Genomic DNA, 22,813 nt, shown 5'->3' with positions numbered 1-22,813 from the left:
ACGTTGTTCAAATTGACTCTTAATTCTAACTTCTCTCATCTATTTATCAATTAGTTTTTTTCCCCCAGCTTTTTATCCGCAATTCTCATTCTCCATCCAGCTTTGTTTACTGCTCCGCTTTTAACTATCCGTCCCTTTTTCTTTCTCCTTCCCCTCCATCATCCGCCCCGTCAATCCAGCTCCCTCTGTTGCGCTCTGTAAAGAAGATTATAAACGTTCGCCGTCTCCGGGTCCTCCTCGCCCCATTGTTCTTCATTTCAAACTAACCTCACATTAAAAACAAAGGCCCGGCGCGGAGCAACGGAGCTCTGAAGCTTCTCAGGACATAGATAATGAGATTCACACGACGCCGCGATGGTGTTCTGTTCTTTCTTTCCAAATGTTAGATCCCGATGCTTTCCCCGGAAACACACACAGCGCGCGAAACCTGCAAAGATTTGTCGAAGCTCAGCAAATGAGAGTTCAAAGACTCTGTCAAAATGTAGATTCCGCAGATTCCTTTCGGAACGAGGAAGAAATGAGATTTCCGCAGACGACATTAGAGCCGAACCTCTACCTCTTGCGTTACAGCACAGATATGAACTGTGTATATCAGAGTGTTGAAATATTTATTCAAAAAGGCCTTTCTGGGGTGCTTACTGGGCCCTGTTCACAATTTTAATAATGCATAAGCACCAACACTGGTATATAAATATAAAAGGAGGCACTTAACACTGGATTGTCTAACTGCTGGGAAAATGGCATTAGAAAGCACAGAGAGATCTAGCTGAGAGGACGGTACATTCATTTGAAGACTGTCACCTTCACTCCTGCATGAGAAAGTGCACAGGTGGACGCAATAATAGAAATAGTACATCCAGAGATATAGTGGAGGTACATTAAAACTACAATAGATTTTGAGTCACTTTGATAGCCGTGTTGCTCAGAGCGCGGCTCTGTATATAATCTCTCATGACAGATGTCCACATTGATATGGGAATATCTGTCAGCAAACTCTTTTATTAGCTGTTACATTTTCACTTCTCTCTGGAAACAAAATCCAAAACCTAAGATAAACAGGAGACTTTCTTCAAGGTTTATCCTGGATTGAGCAGTGTGTGCGTAGCAGAGGTTGGTTACTCTGTGCAAAAAAAAATGGATCTGGAACATTAAGACGTAAAAATCGAGACTTATTCCTGTATCCTGCTGGGGCCGGGCTGTAGTTTTCATCTCGCAGGGTAAAAACGGTTTGGTATATCATATATCATATAGGATTTAAGTTAAAACCCTGATCAGTCTCATGGCAATTAGTTGTAAATGTGATTCCTGCGTATCTAACATATGGTAAAGACCTGTTTTACCCCCGATGAGCCCTTCATCCATGCATTTTTATAATGGCATTCGATGGTATTTGAAACTCAAGCCTGTACACACAGAACCATTTTTCCATGATTGCAAGGCAATGTGGTTATCTTCTGCACCAGCAGAGACCGCAACTGTTGCATTTTTGATAAGCTGTATCCATCACTTTTCTGCAATAGCATAAAGCTGTTGATACAATGAGCTCCAGCAGTATGCATGGGTGGTGAATTTGAGGCAATCAATGGAGACAGCAAAGGCAAACACGGTGCTAAATGTCAGCTATGGTGATTGCGCTGCCACAGTATCGCCTCGGGGCAGGGGACCCAAATAACCAAAATCAATAATCTAATCATTTCATATTCAAATCACGCCAGAGAGAGGTCTGGATCTTATTGCAGTTTCATATCCCTGGTGTGCTAATGTATTCCAATCAGGAAACCAGAGCAGGCAGATGCATGGAAAATATAGTAATTCAAAAGAGCAGTGTGTGGATCACAACTGTCACTCTGTATCTCCATTCTGTAGCAGATGTTTGAACGTTTTCTTTTCCTGTATGTGATGCTAACATATATTTAATGTACCACACTGTGTATACAAGATGCTATTGCAATAATACCTAAAATGGCAGTCTTTATATTGCAATAACATCTTGTACATGCATCTTGCATATACAGTATATATATATATATATATATATATATATATATATATATGTAAATTATGAGAATTTTAAAAAGCAGGACCAAACTATAGAGATCACTAACTAGCTCCATTGTTACCATAACAGTTGGCATAGCAACAAATAAAACACAACTAGCCAGGTTTCATGGGAATTATCAGCACAGTTGGAATGTAATCTTTGTCCAATCACATTGCTTGGCTGAAACTACATGTTGCATAATGCCAACATAATGAAATTAGGTGTATTTTAAGCTTGACATTTATCGTATTTTCAAATGTTTCATGCTTTCAAGTGTTTCAGCTGAACAAACATTTGCAATGTACGTATACAGTATATGTATGTTTTATACAATAATCTGCTTCTATTTGTTCTTCGTAGTAAAATGACATTAACATGAATGCAATATTTTTAGAGGTAGAGGTTGTCATTTAAAGGTTATTAAAGGTAAATGTGGCAATTGAGTGCCAGCAAGAATGGAGCTAATGTCGGGCTGTAATACTAACACCAACCAATGTTTTTGTTGCAGTCGGTGCTAAAGCACCCAAACAGAACAACAAATCTCTACAGTATGTGATAGGGCTAATTGAACTGGTAAACAGACACATGGAGGGAAAACATCTGTGAGTGCATCTGCTCATCACCGCACCAAGCCCGTTTGAAATCTACATACACAATATACACAATTAGAACCAGTTACTGTAACAAACAGTACGTCACAAATAGGATAAGACGCAGAAGGGGCGAGGGAGCGATAGTAACTGCCATAACTTGTTTTGTTTCACACAGGCGCTTCACACAAATAAGATGGCTTATCCTTCCAGGAATACAATGGCCCTAAATAGCTGCTTTCTTCCCAGTTGTTGACAAAGAGCATCTCCCTGGGTTATTCCCAGTTGTCAAGTGAGTGTGTGTGTGTGTGTGTGTGTGTGCCTGTTGGAGTGTGTGTGCCTATGTGGGTACCGCTGCGCTCAGGTGCCACTGTATCTGTGTTTGTGTGCGAAGGTGCACACGTTTCTGTTTGTCTACATGCATTTGCGTAAATGTGCATGTGAGCGTGTTTGTGATTAGGTGTGTGTGCGTGTGTGTGTGTGTGTGTGTGTGTGTGTGTGTGTGTGTGTGTGTGTGTGTGCCCCTGGTGCCCTGGCTAGATCCTGAGAGAGAGAAAAGAGAGTGCACAGGAGACAGACTGGCATCTTTAGCATAAAGTCAACAGGATACACAGCCACCATGCAGCAGACTGGCGCTTCAGATCTCAACAATACACACTAAACCCAAGATCAATACGATTTAACCAGACAGCCTGGCTCTCACTAATATATGCAGTTCGCCAAAAACATCAACATGACAAGTGATGGAATAGCTATTCCTCAAACTTCAAGTGATAACCTAAAACGGCCCTAAAACGGCACACATTTTCAACCTATCAAGTCATAAGCCTCATTTAGCCTGGGCACGCTGACCAAGAACACGCTCTTATTTGCAGCCATGGCTGGGGGGAGCGGTGGAGGGAGAGGAAGGGCCGACCATGTTCACACATTAGCACAGTCACACCTGGGAGCTGCACAGCACAGCCGCAGTCTTGCACTGCTGGCCACTGAGCTGCTCCACTGGAGCAGTTAAAGGTTAAGTGCCCAGAGGTCACAGCCCTGATGCTAGTTGTTGAGGGATTTAAGCTGCCAAGATTTTCACAGCTACTACTCAGATTCTAAACAGTGACCTTTCAGTCACAAGCTCATTTCCTCTGAGCCTATCTGTTACTGCAGGTCAATACAGGGCTGGTGAGACTAAATCCGGAGTCAGACTACTGAGATAGCCAGGTGGTATTCTGTCTCTGTTTCTGATGGGAGTTCTGTAACCCTTTAATTTGGTAAGATAGATAGATAGATAGATAGATAGATAGATAGATAGATAGATAGATAGATAGTAGGGATGGGCCGATCTGCTTATCTCACGATACGATTCAATATGCAACATGGGGTTCATAGTTCGATACAACCATGACACGATGTAATAAATTCATGTTCAATGACAACAAAGTAGACTGTGCAGAATTATGTTCATTTCTGAGCCACAAATCTTTCTAGCGATGGCATTGGCTTGCTAGAATGTAAACAACAATTTCAAAATGTCATTTGGAAATAATGTAATTTGGATGGAGAGCTTGTGCAATTGTGATTTCATCTGTGATTACTACAGCAAAATAAAATGTAGCTAATATTGTGAATCACATTTTATATTGCCATTGAATTTCGATATACAGTATCTTCCCATCCCTAATAGATAGATAGATAGATAGATAGACTGACTGACTGACAGAGACTTTTGAGTGATGCGAAGTGGTTTCCGTGGCAACTCCCTTCTTATTCCTCAGAGTTTCCTCCTCCATTATCTGTCGGGTCTAGTGTTTCACAGGCATCTGCTTTATGCCCAAGCCCTGTATGTGTGTATGTGTGTATGTGTGTGTGTGTGTGTGTGTGTGTGTGTGTGTGTGTGTGTGTGTGTGTAGTGTGTGTGTGTGAATGTATGCGCGTACATGTGTGCACACAAGGGAAGAAGGCTGAGTCTAATTGCACTGCCCCATCTGCTGATTCTGGAGAACAGGCTTACATCTCACAGATACAGACACGGACACACACACACGCACACACACACACACACACTCACCACACACACACATACACACACCATAAGCGCTTGCCTCAAAGCCTTCAACTTGGACCCTGAACAATCTGCACCCATTCTCTGGCAGCTGTGTGGATGGCATTGACTGGCATTGTTTACAATATGGACACTATTGTCTTAGGACAAAGGCCTCTCCACTCAAGGCAAAGGTCACATTAGAAGACAAAAAGCCTCTATTCATGTTTGGGGGGTGAGGGGGGTGGGGGGCCAAGAAGTGTGTGTGTGTGTGTGTGTGTGTGTGTGTGTGTGTATGTGTGTGTGTGTGTCAGGGCTATTATAATTTTGGATTTTTTATTTGTTGTTATTTTTTATATAGTTTTCAATTTGAATTTCAGATTAGTTTCAGTGTGGGTTTAATTTTAGTTTCGTTTTTATTTTTTACAAGTGTTTATTTTCAGTTTATATATATTTCGTTTCAGTTGTAGCTTTAGTGTTTTTGGTAGGGGTAGGGATGGTGTTTTTAAAGGCATAATGATAGAAGTTCGTTTGCAACAGGTCTTATGTAATACAAACAATACGTGATGGATTCTTTTTCAATTATTTACATGCATTTTTCAATGAGCTTTCAGCACATAAACAAAAAGACTAAAACTAGAAAAAAAATCACATATTTTTTGTATTCTATTTTAGTTTTACAAGTAGACAAGAAAGTTTTAGTTCAGTTTTAGTTTTTTCACAAAGTCTCATTTTTATTTTTGATTCAGTTTATGACTGTTTTTTAACAGCTAGTTTTTGTCTTTACATTGACAGCCTTGGTATGTGTGAGTGTGTTTGTGTGAATGCGAGTACACCATGTCCATATGTTTCCATGCTTATCTAGCCATGCATATGTGTACTGTACCACACTGTGTGACTCACTTCACATATAATGTCTGTTTAACCAATGAAACTGATACGGATCTCATTTCAATCTCTGCGCTCTCATTAGCAGCGAGGTAAATAAGGCTAGCGTGTTTGTGTCTTATGGAGCGGGAAACACCTGTTTCTCACAAGCGGAACAACACATCCTCCGTGTGAAGAATGATATATCCCCTTTCCTATTGTTCCTTCTTATCACTCATTGTTTCAGTGGAATAAAGACAAAATGCAGCCTTGATATCGCAGAATTAGATTTCAAAGCAAGCATTCAGAGCGATATGAGAGTCGAGGAAGGAAAGCATGCGGGCCCACACAAACAGGACAGGAAACGCATATGAACTCCACACACACACACACACACACACACACACACACACACACACACGCATGCGTACACATGCACACAGGCAGCAAGGTTATCATTAAATAAATTAAAACGAATAAAAAATAGGGTTTAAAAAAATATTGAGCTGAAATATAAACAGAAACTGAAATTGGAAGAACATTAATTAACCAAAAAATTCTAAAAAAATAAATAAAAAATCATGAAGAATTCATTTTTTTGTTTTAATCTTTAGACTAAAGCCAAAATGATAGTGCAGTACCAAAGATAACTATCTAGAAATAAGTCCACACTTTGATACATGCAATTAACTCTCTATCAGTGTGTCCTTGTGCATTTCTTTTTAAAAATGTTTACATAATAACACAGCTATTAGGGCTCAGCCTGCTTGGCCTTGGCCGTTAAAATGCTAAATAAATCAAACTAAAACTAAACTAACTATACAGCAAACTTGCAAGCCACATGTGAAAACACACACACACACACACAGAGAGAGAGAGAGAGAGAGAGAGAGAGAGAGGGAGGGAGAGAGAGAGAGAGAGAGAGAGAGAGAGAGAGAGAGAGAGAGAGCAGCCTCATTCACATTAGTCCCAGCCAATCCAATCAATAAGAATAGGATCCCACATGAAAACATGGCCTGGGGGTTTTTATATGGCAAAGACACAACATATTTCTCCTCTTAGTGAAAAAGTGATGTCAACTAGGATACTCTGGCTAGCTGTCAATACACGTAAACTGCACCCACCTCCATCAAGTCAATAAATTGAATATGCAATTCATCAGCCCGACTCTAGGAGACAGTATTTCTAATTAAAAAGGAGCTCGTAAATTCGACATTTTACGGGCCCAGCTGAGCTTGTAAATACACTGTAAATAAGTTGCAGTGAGTGGCTGTACGGACAACTGAAGGTCTGGATCTGTGGTTTAACTCCTGTTGATGCATTCAAGGAGTGGAAGGCTGAGCACGAGGCTGACTGCAATTCATTCACTTTTTTTTTTTTGCAAAGATTTACTTCACTTTTGTATGCTCTGTTTTGTTCTTTGTTTCTCCCTGGTGTTACGAGTCCACACTTTCTATTCTATTCTATGCTATTCTATTCTATTCTATTCTGTATTACTCTGTTATTCTATTCTATATTACTCTGTTAGTCTATTCTATTTTATATTACTTTGTTACTCTATTCTATTCTAATCTAATGTCTTCTATTCTATATTACTCAATTACTCTATTCTATATTACTCTGTTACTCTATTCTATTCTATATTACTTTGTTACTCTATTCTATTCTAATCTAATGTCTTCTATTCTATATTACTCAATTACTCTATTCTATATTACTCTGTTACTCTATTATATTCTACTCTATTCTATTCTATATACATCTGTTACTCTATTCTATTCTATTATGTTATATTCTATTCTATATTTATCTGTTACTCTATTCTATTCTATATTACTCTGTTACTCTATTCTATTTTATATACATCTGTTACTCTATTCTATTCTACTCTATTATGTTATATTCTATTCTATATTTATCTGTTACTCTATTCTATTCTAATTTATATTACTCTGTTACTCTATTCTATTCTATATTAACCTGTTACTCTATTCTATTCTATTCTATATTACTCTGTTACTCTATTCTATTCTATATTAACCTGTTACTCTATTCTATTCTATTCTATATTACTCTGTTACTCTATTCTATTATAATCTACTCTATTCTATATACATCTGTTACTCTATTCTATTCTACTCTATTATGTTATATTCTATTCTATATTAATATGTTACTCTATTCTATTCTATATTACTATGTTACTCTATTCTATTCTATTCTAATCTATTCTATTCTATATACATCTGTTACTCTATTCTATTCTACTATGTTATATTCTATTCTATATTAATCTGTTACTCTATTCTATTTTATTCTATTCTAATCTATTCTATTCTATTCTACTCTCACATAATGTTGTGTCATATTGCACTCTGTTCTGTATTCTGCTTGAAGCTCAATGGGTCATGTTTGATTGGATTAGCGGTTTGAGAGGACACATTTGTCAGACCAATTAGAGCACTTCCTGGCACAGATGGAACCCTGGGATCTCGAGGGAGAAAGATGGGTTATATTTTGGTTCTAAAAAAAACATAAATACAGATGCATACTGTAGAGTCGGCAAAAAAACACACCAGGTGTGAGTGTGTACATCTGTGCGACTCCTCCCCCAGTTGCTGTAAATAAGGATGCATTCTTAGTCATCTTCCCCGGTTATATAAGTTTAAAAATATCATACCGCGAGACAGGTACATGCTGTGTGTTCCAAACCTGCACACACACACACACACACACACATAATCTTACCTGTTATAGTGTACTTTGCTTTGTCAAAGTGAGAGAAAACCCCAGAGAATCACATCTCAATAGCAGTTGGACCTCCTAGTCCTGGAGAGAGAGAGAGAGAGAGAGAGAGAGAGAGAGAGAGAGAGAGAGAGAGAGAGAGAGGAGTGGGGGTTATTGGAGCTCTTTGAACTCAAGTCCCTGTCATCTTCCACAATAGAAACAGATAGCCATAATGCGTTAGTGAATGTGGGGTGCGATGTGAATAATGGCCCCCTCCAGATTGTGAATAGCCATAACCCACTCAGACACAAGAACCAGACAGTTCACAAGCCATTTTCACTCATGATTGCCTGTTTCAGTGCGTGTGCGTATGTGTTTGCACGTGCACATATGTGTGTGTGTATGTGTGTGTGTGTTCTGCCTCATAATGACCTGCTAAGTGTCAGGGTATAACAGTCTATAATGGTCTATCACTGTGCTCGCTGGCAGTTTACGGCTAAAGAGCTCTCTCACGCCGTGATAACTGGTTTATATGGGTGGCATTTCACTGCCAAATGCCAGACACACTTTTCAGAAGGAGAAATTGTTAGCTCAGTTACTAGAATGCAGAGTGGCAGTTATTCACGGTTAGAATGTCTCTTATATCGCTCTCTATCTGTGCCTTGTCTCCTTTCCCTATCTTCCTCCCCATCTTCCGCTGTTTTCCCTCACTATGTACTTTTCACAATCTCTCTGTCTCGCTCACCCTCTCTCTCTCTCTCTCTCTCTCTCTCTCTGTCTCTGGCTGTCTTTTCCTTTTTCTGTTTCTGTAACCCTCTCCCTCCGCCTCTGCCTCCCCATCTCCATCTCCCTCTCTCTCTCTATTCACCCCCTCCTCCCTCCCTCCCCAACCTCCTTCTCTTGAGGGTAAACTTTGCTGCCTCATCTCACCAGGGTCAATCTCAATGCCAGTGTGTATTACGATTGACATAACGCGTGTGTGTGTGTGTGTGTGTGTGCGCGCGTGCGCGTGTGTGTTTCTGCAGGCGCCTGTTGGCATGAAAACTGCGTGTGTGTGTGTGTGTTTTGTTGTTTACCAGGAGGGCTGATGGGGCTGAGGAAACAGCATATATCTGTTTGGCCTTGAATTTTCTGTTCCAGATTCTTTGTCTGCGTGCCATGCAAGGGTAACAGTGGATTTCATACAGGCTCACAAAAACAAGTGCATCCACACTCTGTAATACACACATACACATACACACACACACCCATACAGAGCGAGCCGGAGCCTGGACCTCTGTGGAGCTCTCAGGCTGGGCTGTGCAGTAATTGGGTCTATTAGCCAGTACAGGGGGCCGTGAGCAATATCTCTATGGTTGGGTGGGCAGAGACTGCAACAAAAGATGGATACACCGCGCACGTGTTCGAGCGCACGTGAACGAGCGTGCACCCCAAACGTTCTTATGTGTGTATGTATACGCTACAATGCAGGAGAATAGCCGGGGGCAACAGAGCGTTGGCAAGAAATAAGCTGGGCACCTTCGCTCATGTCTGGCTCTCCCTCTCTCTCTCAGAGCACGCCATGCATTATTCACACCAGGCTGGTCAACGATGGAGGGATCAATGAATGAGGAGAGGAGGGAAAGAAAGAGGTTTGGATGCAGAGGTGGGGAAGGGACAGGTCTGGATGAGCGGCAGAATTGGTGGGGAATGGGATTTTTCATTAGGACTCATTTGTGTGAACAAGCGATAAGGGGAGAGAGAAGATTACAGATGCAGCCACTGCAAAAGTCCCGGTCTTTGTTTGCGTTGTTCCATCCCTGAGGAGGAATTCTTTATTAAATCCTAATTTTGTTGTCTTTTCAGCTGTCAGAAGGCATGGTCTGGAAAGCAGTGATATTTGATAGCGCGGAAAATATTGCGATATTTCATGGATATCGGAATAGGTGAGCCTAAGCAGGAAAAACATACTAGCAGGATGCATCCATTCCAGATAGAGTCCCATCCAGGCCACATATTTCAGATTGTCAGTGAACCAGGTCAATCTCTAAATATCAGTTTTATATTTTTGTTGACCATGATGTTAGCCATGTTGACTTTTACATACCGCCTGTCTCCACTGTCAACAGTCTAGCTCAGTACTGCCAGTGAGTCAGCTGCACCTGCACGGCCCGTGTGTATCATCCCAGGTCTTCCCTACTACATTCGAGAAACGATAGTCGATGACTACCATTATCGAGGGCAGGTTAAGTAAGACTTCAGCAGGTCTGGGTATATGAGAGGAGAATAGAAGAGAGATTTTGATCAAATAGAGGTGAGAGGTTTAGCAAGTGTGGTTTCTCTGAGAACAAGCGATGGAGGAGCAGAGGAGAGGATAACAGGCAGGGAGATTTAGGTGGTGAAAGGCTAAGGCTTTCAACGGAGAGATTGGAAGGGGAGCTGAGAGAGGGAGTTTTGGATGGGGCAGAGGTGAGAGGCTTAGCCAGGCTGTGAGCGACGGATGGACGGGCGCTGAGGAGAAGAGAGAGATTTTTTTAAGTCTCTCTCTCTCCGGCTCGCAATGTTCTCGGAGACGGGTCGACTTCTCCCCGAAACGAGCCGGAGTGGATTTCACATGATAGATGTTGACCATTTTCTCACGGTAAAAACAATGGGGTTTTCTATTATGAGAGGTAGCGGTCGCATTGATGTCCCATGTCACCCCATTACTCATGAGCCTGTGTAATTAGGATGACCGTGCAGCACGCTTTCATGATGCTTTTTTCCATGTATTGCTCTTTGTAATTACACCACAGACAGCAGATTACGCCACTGGACGCGAGGAATTGCGTCGACGCCTATTGTTTGAGATTTATCCCGCTTCCTAGTGAATCATTGTGGTGCCTTTCCTTAAAGGGCGGGGTGCCCTAAGTTCATTTTAAAACCACAATTCTCCCCCTGGGCTTCGACAGATTCGATATAAGCATGAAGAATATGGAGCAATAGTGTATATGGTCTACCCAGGCGTAAAATTAAAGACTCTTGTCTATGTACCCCACATAAATCTTAGAGTGAGGGAGAGAGAAGCGCGAGCGAGATAGAGAGAGAGAGAGAGGGAGAGAGAGAGAGAGAGAGAGGGAGAGGGAGGGAGGGAGAGAAAATGAGAGGATGAGAGTGAAAGAGGGAGGGGGAGGTGGAGATGATGAAACAAAAAGTGGTTGATTTGTCCAACTGTTGTGAACCGCTGAACTGTACTCAACCCTGGGACAATGAGATGGAATAGTGTGTTTCAGTACATGGGTGCACACACACACACACACACACACACACACACACACACACACACACACACACGCACACACATGAACACATACATCATTCCAACCATCAGAACAGCTTACAGCAATTGCCTGACATGGGTTTAGCACAAAGATTGCTATAAAGATACCGAATATCATTTATCAATAGCTTGCTTCACAGAGCCTTACTCTACAGTAAAGGTCCTGGTCCCATTCCCTCTCACTCTCATCTTGATACATGTGATGGATGCCGTCTCATCTATCACACATACCCAGTCTGAGAGGGAGCCAATCAGAGGGTTCAAAACACACGTCACCACCCTACCGGAGAACACGCATACAATTTCTCACATGGTTAGAAAGCAGACACTTGGTCCATGTAAGTTATTGCCGCAGGCCTACGGGCCAGAGTGATCCTCATCTGTCATGGTGTGACACTATCGGGCTCCTCTGCAAAACGCAGAGCTGGTGAAATGGTTTTATTGAAAAATGTGAAAGACACATTAGGGACAAATTGACGGGTACTAATACATGCCAAAGGTGTACGCTGCCTTTATCTACAGTGAGTGGCAATAAAACAAGTTCTTCAGCAGAAACTGAAGCACACAGCTCATGTTAGAGCCGCACATTATGAGTCTGCTTACTGTAACTTACCAGATTTGAACACAGCTTTCACATAGGAGACATATCTACAGGGAATTAACCCAAGTGAGATGCAGTATTTATGCTTTAATGAACTAAGACAACGCCTGTCAGCTCCATTACCATGAGGGGAAAAAATACAAAACAGCACAAATGATGTGAAGATACATTATCAAGCCATTGATCACCATATCTGGTAATATCTTTGTTCCATCAAGCATGGCCATCTAGTCATCCTCACCCTCCTTCAGCCTCTCATGCTGCACCATCAACTAAGCTCCAAATCAATACTCCCTGGCACATAGTCTCACTTACAAAGACTTGGAATGAAAATGCCATTCGATATCAATCAAGATCACAGCTGTGCAATTGAACGGGCGCGATAAATGACGATATTATTATTTTTTTAAATTTGCCATCAAACGAGCGGCCGCATCAAAGTGGTTAGAGCTGGATCTTTCAGCCTGGTTTATGCTGAAAGAAACCAGATGAACGGATAGTGGAAGATGTATGTAATGCAGTTAAAGTAAAAGCCCAGTAAGCAGGAAATTTAAGAGGGGCCTGGGGATGATGGTATTACAGCAGACGCTGATTGTGGACTATCTGCTGAAGAAGGGAAAGATATGGAAAATATCATCGGGTGCAGCAGTGGATGTAAGAGACATGCATGCAAACACTCAGACAGAGCAGGAAAAAAAGGAAAAGTGACTCTCGGTGCAGTGAAAATGAACAATTTGTAAACAATCTTATGAGATCATTAAAAACACTTAAACAAAATCTTACTGCTGTTAGTTGAATTAAAAAGTGGACTAAACTTGTTAAACAATGTCGCTGGAATCAAAGCAGAATTCCCCTTCCATTGTCTTGGCCCTACAATTATTGAGGTCGAGCTTTATTTACAACATTGAATCACAGTCACTTAAACAATACGGCATTTTCAAAACCTGCAGTGGCTTCCTCCATTGATAAGAAACGTTGTGTTATAACATGGCACCGAGAGATTTATGCCCCGAGCCCTGTGATGACCTCATTGTTCATCGCCCCATAATTCAAATCTGCTCCGCCGTGTTGCATCACATTGTGTATGACTCATTTCCGAGCTCCCCCTTCTCTAAACAAGCCAGGCCTCGGCAGGCTATAGTCAACCGCACAAAACAACACCACAAAGAATTTTCCCATCAATACTGTAGTGACTGACTGGAGACTTGCATATGCAAGGTGTGCACACACACACACACACACACATACACACACCGACACACTGTTTAAATTGACTGAAGTGGAGAGGGAAGCAGAGGAGGGGGTGAATGCTATTGTAAATGATTTCCTGCGGAGACCAAAATAATCGGCAGACCTTTGAGTGAGCTTCTTACAATCACTCTGGCCTTGTACACTGATTCTCCATTCAGCTCCCTAATGGGACTGTGTGCTGCTAAATGTGCAGCTGCAGGCCGTGTCTATGTGTGGCCCTCCATGCCGTCTGTGTGTGTGTGTGTGTGTGTGTGTGTGTATTTCTGTGCGTCTGAATATACATGTGTGTTTGCATTTGAGTGCGTATGTATGTGTGTGTGAGAGAGAGAGTGGTGGTAATTGATGTGTAGCGCATCAATATGTGTTTAGCGTATCTGTGGGAGGACATGCATGCCTGTGTGTGTGTGTGTGTGTGTGTGTCTATTGAGTGGTGACAGCTTTGAGTGGGGCACAGGGAGGTGAAGGGCACAGAGGAGAAGTGTGGAGAGGAGCTGTGTTGATTAGAAGGATGAGTGGTCTTTTTTTGTTCCCTTTTTATTGAAATGCGGATAACAAGTAGTGTGAAAGGTATTAAAACACAATGGACTGTGCATGCTATACCTCATATAATAAATAAAGAAGAAAAAATATTTCAGTGATGAGTTGAGCGTTGGGAGTAAGCACCTGTTGGTAAAGATTTGTGTCGAACATAACAGAATACTCCTATAGACATGAACATATAAAGTTAATGTCTATAGGAGCCAGTTCATGTCAAAGTCAGATGGAAAGTAAACAATAATGCAACATATTCTCCACCTTGCTCAGATTGTTACCAAGAATAATGACTGTATTTACATCATAAAATATACTGTTGTATCTTTTGACAGGCTCAGAGCATTGCTCCACTTCAACATCATGCACTTCAGAGTAAAATGTGATTATGATAATAATCATCTTAAATTTAAAAAGCCAATTGCGAACAATAAAAAGCTAGGCATGAATTAAAAACAGGGTTGCCTATGCTGCAAATGAAATGAGAGTAAAACTAGTCAAGGAAAAAGGTATAAAAGGCTGTCTGGAAAAAAAAAAAGATTTTGAGAAGTGATTTAAAATACACAGACATTGATTTTTCGCAGCCTAAGCTCCTCAGATAACCATTCCAAAGCCTAAAGGCCTAGATGGCAAAGTCCTGACCACTTTGCGTGTTTTCTGTTGCTGTTGTTTTCAGGAGATTACAGTATTCACTGTCTTTAGGATTTGTTCATTGTTTGGATGGTAGGAAAGCAGCAAAGAATACAGAGGAGTGGAGGGACAAAGGTGAGATCACATCACCCCAATTTTAGCACTCTTACATTGGTTACCTGGTAGTTTCAGAATTGACGTTTTACTGATTTTACTGATCACTTTCACAGATCCTTTAGTGCAGGTTCCTATTGGCTGTTCCTAGATTAAAAACAACCACAGCTCCTAGACTTTGGAACAACCTACCTGAGGAGCTTAGGCTTGCAAAATCTGTATCACCTTTTAAGTCATTTCTTTAAACTCTTTCTTATAGCCTTTCTTTTACATAATGACCTTTTATGAAATGTTTTTGACCTCCCTTTTATGGTTCTCAGAATCAGAATCAGTTTTACTTCCCAAGTAAGTTCACATATAGAAGGAATTTGACTTGGTGGGTTGCTCACGTAGGTCACTTCATGCATTGAGGGTCTAAGGCTGGTGGTGCCTGGTGGGTTAGGCTATGTAGAATGTTATGTCCTGCTAAAATCTGCTTTTGTGTGTGTTGCTCTTCCTGGTGTTTGTCCTATATCATTCTGTTCTATGGCTTGTTGATCAGTTAGATCTAGTTTTCATTCTCTGTAAAGTCAAGAGACATGCATGTGATAAAGGGCTATATAAATAAACAAAATTGAACTTGAACTTGAACTTTAGACATAACGCAACATAAAATTACAGAAGTAGCATAAAAAATTTGCATAGAAGATTTGGGGAAATGGCTTTTTCCCATACAGTATGCACATGGTCTCTGTTAGAGCCTGTTCTTGCTTTGTTTTATACCTTTTGCTCTATGTAGCTGTGTTTTGAAAAGTGCTATATACATAAAGATGATGATAACTCTTATTTTTACTTTTTTAAAGAAATGTTTGCCAGGATTCAATCCTACACCAGTGGGGGGCACCTGTGGTTTCACTCAACCACCTCTGGACGAGACCAGCTCTGGTCTTTGACCCTCACTAGACTTCAGAGCGGCCGGCGCCGCAGCCGTCCTGATGTTGTTTAGCAGTACGATCAGAATGTACAACAAAGCTGAACAATGCAATAACCATTGAGCGGGATTACAACATTATATCACTTCCAGTGCTACACATAAACAGCCCGATTAACAACACGCATGAGTAGGCAGGCCCAAACAGTGTACAGTTCCTCCAACTGGCTCAAAAATACAGACGGATAATAGGCCGCGTGGTTAGAGCAGAAACCCTTGCAACAGTTCCATATTTAGGCAGAGTAAGACATCTATCTCTGGAGGGCTATTCTAGTCGAGGCCGTAGGAGCAATGACTCAGTGAATGCCCTGAGATCTGACAGCCCGTCATCTACTGCTGGTTTCCCCCTTTCCCAAGCATATATCTAATCAGGTAACAAAGTAACTGCATAGTCCTCTCGCATGGACAGGCCCTCTAATAGGGCTGAATGATATCGGAGGTGAATTTCACACATTAAGAGAGGTGAACCGAGCTGATAGCTCCAGTTGACAGTGGAAAACGCGGAGAGCCGGGGTTATTCTTTGAGGGAAGGGAAAAGGGTAGGAGGAAGGATGTGTTAACACATGACCGAGTGCTTTAGGTGGATGAGGAAGACGGGCAAGGATCTGGCCTCATTATTTCAATGCGGGAGAGAGATGTCGTCTAGTGCGGGGAAAGGGCTTCTGAATCAGGTTGAACTGCGCACACAAAGTGGGGTTGAGACTATGCAGCTAGGAATGTGAATCATTATTGCATTGGGGAATAGTGCACTGAAAATTGGCTCAACTTTCATTTAAATTAAATATTATTAATGCAATACTGAGGTTAGTTTCTTACAGCTTAAACCAGAAGTGTGACAACTGATTTATGCGTGAAGGTTGGTTGTCATCCCTTGCTGTGAGGATAAACACTGCCTTCTGTCCGTCTGCAGGTGAACAAACCACCTTTATCTTTCCTTGCTATTGCATTACAAATTAACTCATTACTGGACTGGAACCCAGGAATGGCAAATTCTTTAGGCAATGCTTGTTAAGATGGTTCTGGGGGAATCAGCCCTTAGGTTTCTATGTGCCCACTAAACAGAATTAATTGCTCAAGTGTTGAAGTTGGACTCCCTAATCACCCTTGACGATGGAAATAGAGTCTTCAGTAACAAGCATATGCACTTGTTAAAACTGATTATATGCCTGTTTGTCTTATTATTAGGGTGTGTATATGTGTGTATTATTGTCTGTCTGTAAGAGCTGCATGAGAAATGGATAATGTTGTCTGCCAAGGTTCATTTTTCATTATCTTAGGGTTTTTTTTAAGTAGGGATGAGACATTTCTCATGCGATTCCCTATTGAAATCAATGTTAAATTAAATAAAAAGCAAATAAAAAACAATTATAGAGACGCTAAAATACATTTGTCACTGCTATTGCCTAACAGATATAGCTCAGCCAAACAACACTATTCGTTATGTTCCACTTACCAAGACAGTTCACTCAAAGTGGGGCTGCTTTGATTACAGGGTTAGATATTGGTACTGGAGCCACCCACATCCAAACCGCACATTGTGTTAAATTCACGACTCTGAACGGAGAAGTCAGACCTCGGTCAATCAAGCAGAACAACCCAAATTAGCACAAACATCCTAATTTGCACCCCCATTTTCCCCTAATAAGGAGCTTTGTCTTTCTTGTGCATTGCATCATAACAAGTGGAATGAATCAGTGACCTAATTAAAGGAGGACAGATAGACCTACAGTCAGCAGATTGCTTGATTGCTGCTGCTGCTGCACATTGTATGGCCTCAGGTGTCTCCAACAACATCAAGCCTGTGTGGGTGTTGTAATTGAACGTGACCCAAGATGCTCTTTGACACACCTAGAATTCACTGTCATGTCTGGAAAATAGTCCTGTGGCTCTCTCTGGAGAGGATCTTCAAGACTGCCGGCGGTGCCTTGCAGACAACCAAGGCAAAAATCCCAAATCCCAAATCCAAAAAAAGCATGAAAGTATTTTTAGGCTAGATTTTTCTCAAATGGCAATTTAAAACAGCTGATAAACAGCTTGTCAGACACCTAGAACTAAAGAACTGCAGGATCACTTAGACATCAACAGATGCACTGATTACAGATGATTTAGTGATATTTGCCTGGTCTATAAACATGATAATCTCCTCAGAGACTGGGCTGTGCTTTAACAGATGCTGCCAAAATGGCAGCCCAGCAATTCTATGTAAAATTTCGACAGGCTGTCAGGGGCAGACATACAGATAACTGCCTACACTGACCATTTTCCCACCTGCTCTGTGGATTCCTTGGAGACACTTTTCTCAGCTTGGCTACCGCGCTGACAGATGAGTCAACATATTGTCAACCACTCTAACCTGGTCCAAATCCACCCTTCATATCGCACCCAACACAGAAATCTAGCGCATGGAATGAGTTTGCCGACACTAAGTCATCGCAGATTGCCATTTGGATGTTGAGAGAGGACTGCCAGTGGTTCAGACAGGCCAGTCCACAGCGATCCGACCACACAAAGACAACAAATGGCTATTGAGGGTGAATTGTGAGTGCGTCTAGCTGCCTGCGCTTTGAAAGCCAGATATCCGCAATAATTTGTGAGGCAGACAAAACACTTGTGATTAATCATCATATCGCTCATCAGCGGCAGGGAGGCACAAAAGCATGATTATGTCGTTGCAGGTTTCTTTGCATTACAAAAAGAAAAAAATGAGAGCCTAATCATAAAGAGTCTACACCTCTATGACCCGCACAGATCTCAGAGGGAGCCGGGTGCTCTTCTCAGCTTAGGTCAAGATTGGATTTGTGCAGCCTACACTAGTTTTCACGCATTCCTCCATTCAAGGTCATTTGCAACCCCAGATGCCTCTTCGGTAAATAAGAGCGAAGAGAACAGATAGCTTTCACTCATGAATCCGCATGATTGACGTATCCTGGGATGCACTGGCCTGCTGGATCCCCACACAGCCTTTTCTCACACAGTAGCTGGATTTAGTCTGGATTCTAGGTTGCGGCTGACAAACCAACACGTCCCCCCCCCCCCAATATAACTGCATCCCACCGGACTCCAATGACAGCCACATGCAATTGGAAAAACATGAGGAGATGAACACTTGCATATAGGCTGGATCTGTCATCCATCATGCAAAACCATGTGATTCGTCATTGCGCCCCGCAGTGAGCCTGACAAATGCTCGGGCTACTGTATAATAATAATGAGCAAACCCTGCCCGAGCCGCTGTTATAGGCTAATGCGATCACACTGATTGTTTGCTGGAGAGCTAATAGGGATCGTTCTCTATTAGTTCGCCTCACCGACACCTCACATCCGAGCGACGCCCATTCAGTCACAAGCCTCTGGACCATCAGCAGCAGCCGATACCGGGAACTATACTACATTTAACCCTACCCGTCCGTCCAAAAGGGCCAGTTTCCGCGCCCCTTAAAGTATAATAATCGTAGGCCACATTCCCATGGGCATCCGTGGGAACCAAAAGTCAGCGCTGCCGTCCATAGCCGCCTACGGAGCAGGTCACTGATTGACACAGGTTGACTTTATAAGGTTTACCGACGATGCCTCAGAATTCAATAAGTAGATCATTCGTGAGGGGGTAAAAAAAAAAAAAGAGCGGATCCTTACCGTATCACCAGTCGCAGCGATATAGGCGCATATGCACACACATCCAGCGCAGAGAGGGGTCCTGAATAACCTTTTCGGCGCTCTTTCATACAGTCCACGGAGCGCAGATCTCGGATAGAAATATATCTTCCCAGTCGATAAATAAATTCAGTGATCGGCGATTCCGACGAATCAAGCGCCTCGGCTCCAGGTCTGCAATGTGGTTAATTCTTCCTACCGCAAGGAAAAAGAAAAAAAAAAACGATGTGGGGAAAAATCTTACCGAATGAGCGGATGGGAATGAAGCTGAGGATGTAATAAACCAATAGCTGCGTGCTTAGTATCCCGATCAGCGCTCACACAGGAGGAGGTGTCGCGTCCGTTCAAATGCACTAAGTCCAGTAGAGTACTGGAGGAGGACAGAGGCGTATCTCTCTCTCTCTCTCTCTCTCTCTCTCTCTCTCTCTCTCTCTCTCTCTCTCTCTCTCTCTCGCTCTCTCCCCGCCTCTCTCTCTCTCGGCTGCCTTTATGTTCTTACTGACTTCTGCTGAAGTCCACAGGCGCAGAGCAGAGCAGAGGACCGTGGTCAACCTAGAGAGAGAGGGGTCAGAGATGACAAACCAATTTGGAGGCGGTGGACGCTCGGTTGATCTGAGCGCAGCCCGGCGAGCGGAGCGTTGCGTTGCGGGCGGTGGGGGGGGGCTGAGGAAGGAGGGGAGGGGAGGGGGGGGGGCTGTGTGTGTGTGTGTGTGTGTGTGTGCGAGAGAGAGAGCGCGGGGGGCGGGGGGGGGGGGGGGGGGAGATGATTCCTGCCTGGGGGATGCAGAGAGAGAGAGAGAGAGAGAACGAGAGATGAAGTGGGGTGTCTGATGGAAAACGTGGAACTGGATCTGACTCCTAAATCTCTGGACTTAGGGCTCCACCTGCCGTGTGAACGTTAGACCAGGGGTTCCCAAACTTTTCATGTCAAGGACAGCCCAGGTAGACACGCATTAGAGCACATTACACGCCCATTGGATAAGATTTTGTCCCAACGAGCCCCATCTGAGAGGGGTTTTTGTTGCTGGACATAATTAATCACTGTAGGCGGGGTGGCAGCCACAGTGGGTATACAGTGAAACCTATCACAGCAGTCGTCCTTTTTCATTCTCTCATTGCGCCTCATTCTAGAGAGGGAAATTAAAGCTAAATTAAACTATTCTTCATTTTACTGGGGACCCCCTGGAACCCCTTTCAAGGACCCCTGATGGTCCCGTGGACCCCACTTTGGGAACCACTGCATTAGAAGGCTGGAAATCAAATGAGGAGTGTGGTATAATAATTCAGCCTAAAGCGATTATTGCCCTAGGCCTATCGGGCAAGCCTTCGCTGCTGACATACATCCTACTGGGCTATTATAAAAGATCCGGGTGAGAGGAGAGAGTCATAAGAGAAATGAGCCCACAAACGTTAAACAGCACGAGAGAAATCATCAAAAGTATGAAGCATTAAATCAAATAATTAATAGCCTTTGGATTGAAAAAAATAGAATTTCGCCCTATGAAAACAGGTCCATCATATGAAGGACTATGGACCAAAAAAAGAAAATATTCCTATATTATATTCCTGTATTTCCTATATAGGGACTTATAGTGTCTGGGGTGGGCTAGTGAGTATATAATGACCTTTTACATTATTATATTTTTGTAGCTCCAATGGTATGACTATATTATTCCTGAAACATTCTTATTAAAACTATATAGGCCTAGTTTTTCTGTGGTACCTATAGGGTTGTTTTTTTTAATCTCCTATGGAAACACTATATTCCCATATGTGAATAGATGAATAGGTTACTGAGTTTATATTTACCTTATCGTCTTATTTTTAGCTCATTGCTATCACTATAGGCTAATTTTCATCTCGAATCTTTTAAATTTGCTGTGCTATTTGTATAGTATTCCTCTAAAATGTATTACAGGATTACTGTAGTTCCTTTTCATTGGGGATGAGCCCTCTGCCTCAAGATCAGAGACTGAAGGTGACATGCGCACACAGCCTGAAACGCTCATATCCACCGGACACAATGCCGGGAAATAAGCGCTCTGCCTGCTTCTTGATATTTTGAGGTCTGTCAGTGAGCTGGTATGACTTGGCGCATCAGGGAAGTGGCTCGGCATTCTCTATCAGTAAATGTACCCGCGGACTGGAGGTCGTCGATATATTGTGCTTGGAGTTCAGTGGCGACCTGTTGATAACCCGCCGCCGCTGCAATGGAGGTGAGATGAAGCCCATAATGGGGATTACTGTGTCTCTTTCTGGATCCTGCAACAAACGTTTCTGAACAATTCATAGTGTTATAGCCTATTTGTCACTGTAATTAGTCTAATGTGGCCTGGTCATTTTGTGTTGTTTTTGTTTTTCTTTTAGTAAAGAATACATGATTCTTTAGGATATTTCATTATGACAAATATGGCAAAGTAGACATCGGGCCTGCTGAATCACTGCGAATCATTCATCTGTTTTGAAATTATTTTTGGCAATTAATATCGCTTTGATATGAAAAGGTATAAACGCAGTTTCATCAGGCTACCCAGAAAGCATTATATTAAAGGACTGCAGTGCTTCTGTTGTCTTAATCAATGGCCCCTAATTAGATTCTAGATGAGACGCTGTCATTTCCAGCCAATCATTTTGCAAATCAAATCATGTCATTGTAGCATGCTTTGAATCACCGACTCCTGCCTCGCTGAAGCTACAGGCTCTCCCTCATGGCAAAATGGTCGGGAGGCTGTGTGTCGGCGTTAATTACCGTCACTGGTAGATAAAGCCTTTTGGAGAGGATTTAAAATCCTACTCTAAGAGCATTAGTTGACAAGCAAGGCGCTTGCAAACAAGCATGGTTGTTACAGGCCCGGACGGTAGGATGTGGAGGTAAAATGTTACGTGCAGCGGAGGGAAATTAGTATTGGTGCATAGATTATTCCTGTGTGAAAGAGCAAGTGGTGACAATCAGTGTCTTTTAAATTTATGAAAAACCTCAACCTGGTACTGTAGTTTTATCACATTACTATACTGTACTGCAGTGTATTTGACAGTGAAATGTGTAAGTAGACTATGTGTGCAATATCATGTTAAAGCATAGCCTTTCTTTTATTTGTTTATGTTGCAGGTGTCCAACAGAGAAGAATGACATTTAAGTAAGGCAGGACGACAGAAAGACACGATTCACCTGAGAAGCAGAGGCAGGCTAAGATGGAAATCATGGGTAAGTAGCCTATGTTTAATGATTTGAAACCAAACACGGTCCAGTCACCTAAGATTCCCCCACCGCCACCCCCACCTCCCCATCACCAGAGGCTTACAAGGTGTCAGGCATGGCTGCTACAGCGGGAGAGGAGGGAGTAGTTACATGTGCAGGTGGCACAGGAATCAAGTCCTGGTCAGTAGTCAAAACTTTGCGGCTGAGAGTTTACAGCGTGTCCTAAGCCAACCTTCTGCCAGATACAATTACCATAATTGTGGCTTGTGCTCATTAGCTACCGCTCCATGAAATAAACAAGGGTAATATGGCCT

The 22,813-nt window shown here is 42.4% G+C and overlaps 1 protein-coding gene across 1 annotated transcript in view; it reads left to right on the top strand.

Moving 5' to 3' along the window:
* Positions 1 to 22,492: 22,492 nt before the first annotated feature.
* Positions 22,493 to 22,813, top strand: part of LOC139913688 (multiple PDZ domain protein) — a 33,713-nt gene continuing 33,392 nt past the window's right edge. Inside the window, exon 1 of the mRNA XM_071901789.2 lies at positions 22,493 to 22,505. Coding sequence (XP_071757890.2) covers positions 22,493 to 22,505 — 13 coding nt within the window. The remainder of the gene's footprint in view (positions 22,506 to 22,813) is intronic.

Source organism: Centroberyx gerrardi, chromosome 3, assembly GCF_048128805.1.
Source record: "Centroberyx gerrardi isolate f3 chromosome 3, fCenGer3.hap1.cur.20231027, whole genome shotgun sequence".
In the NCBI taxonomy this organism is placed as follows: Eukaryota; Metazoa; Chordata; class Actinopteri; order Beryciformes; family Berycidae; genus Centroberyx; species Centroberyx gerrardi.
This window is presented reverse-complemented; position numbering and strand designations above follow the sequence as displayed.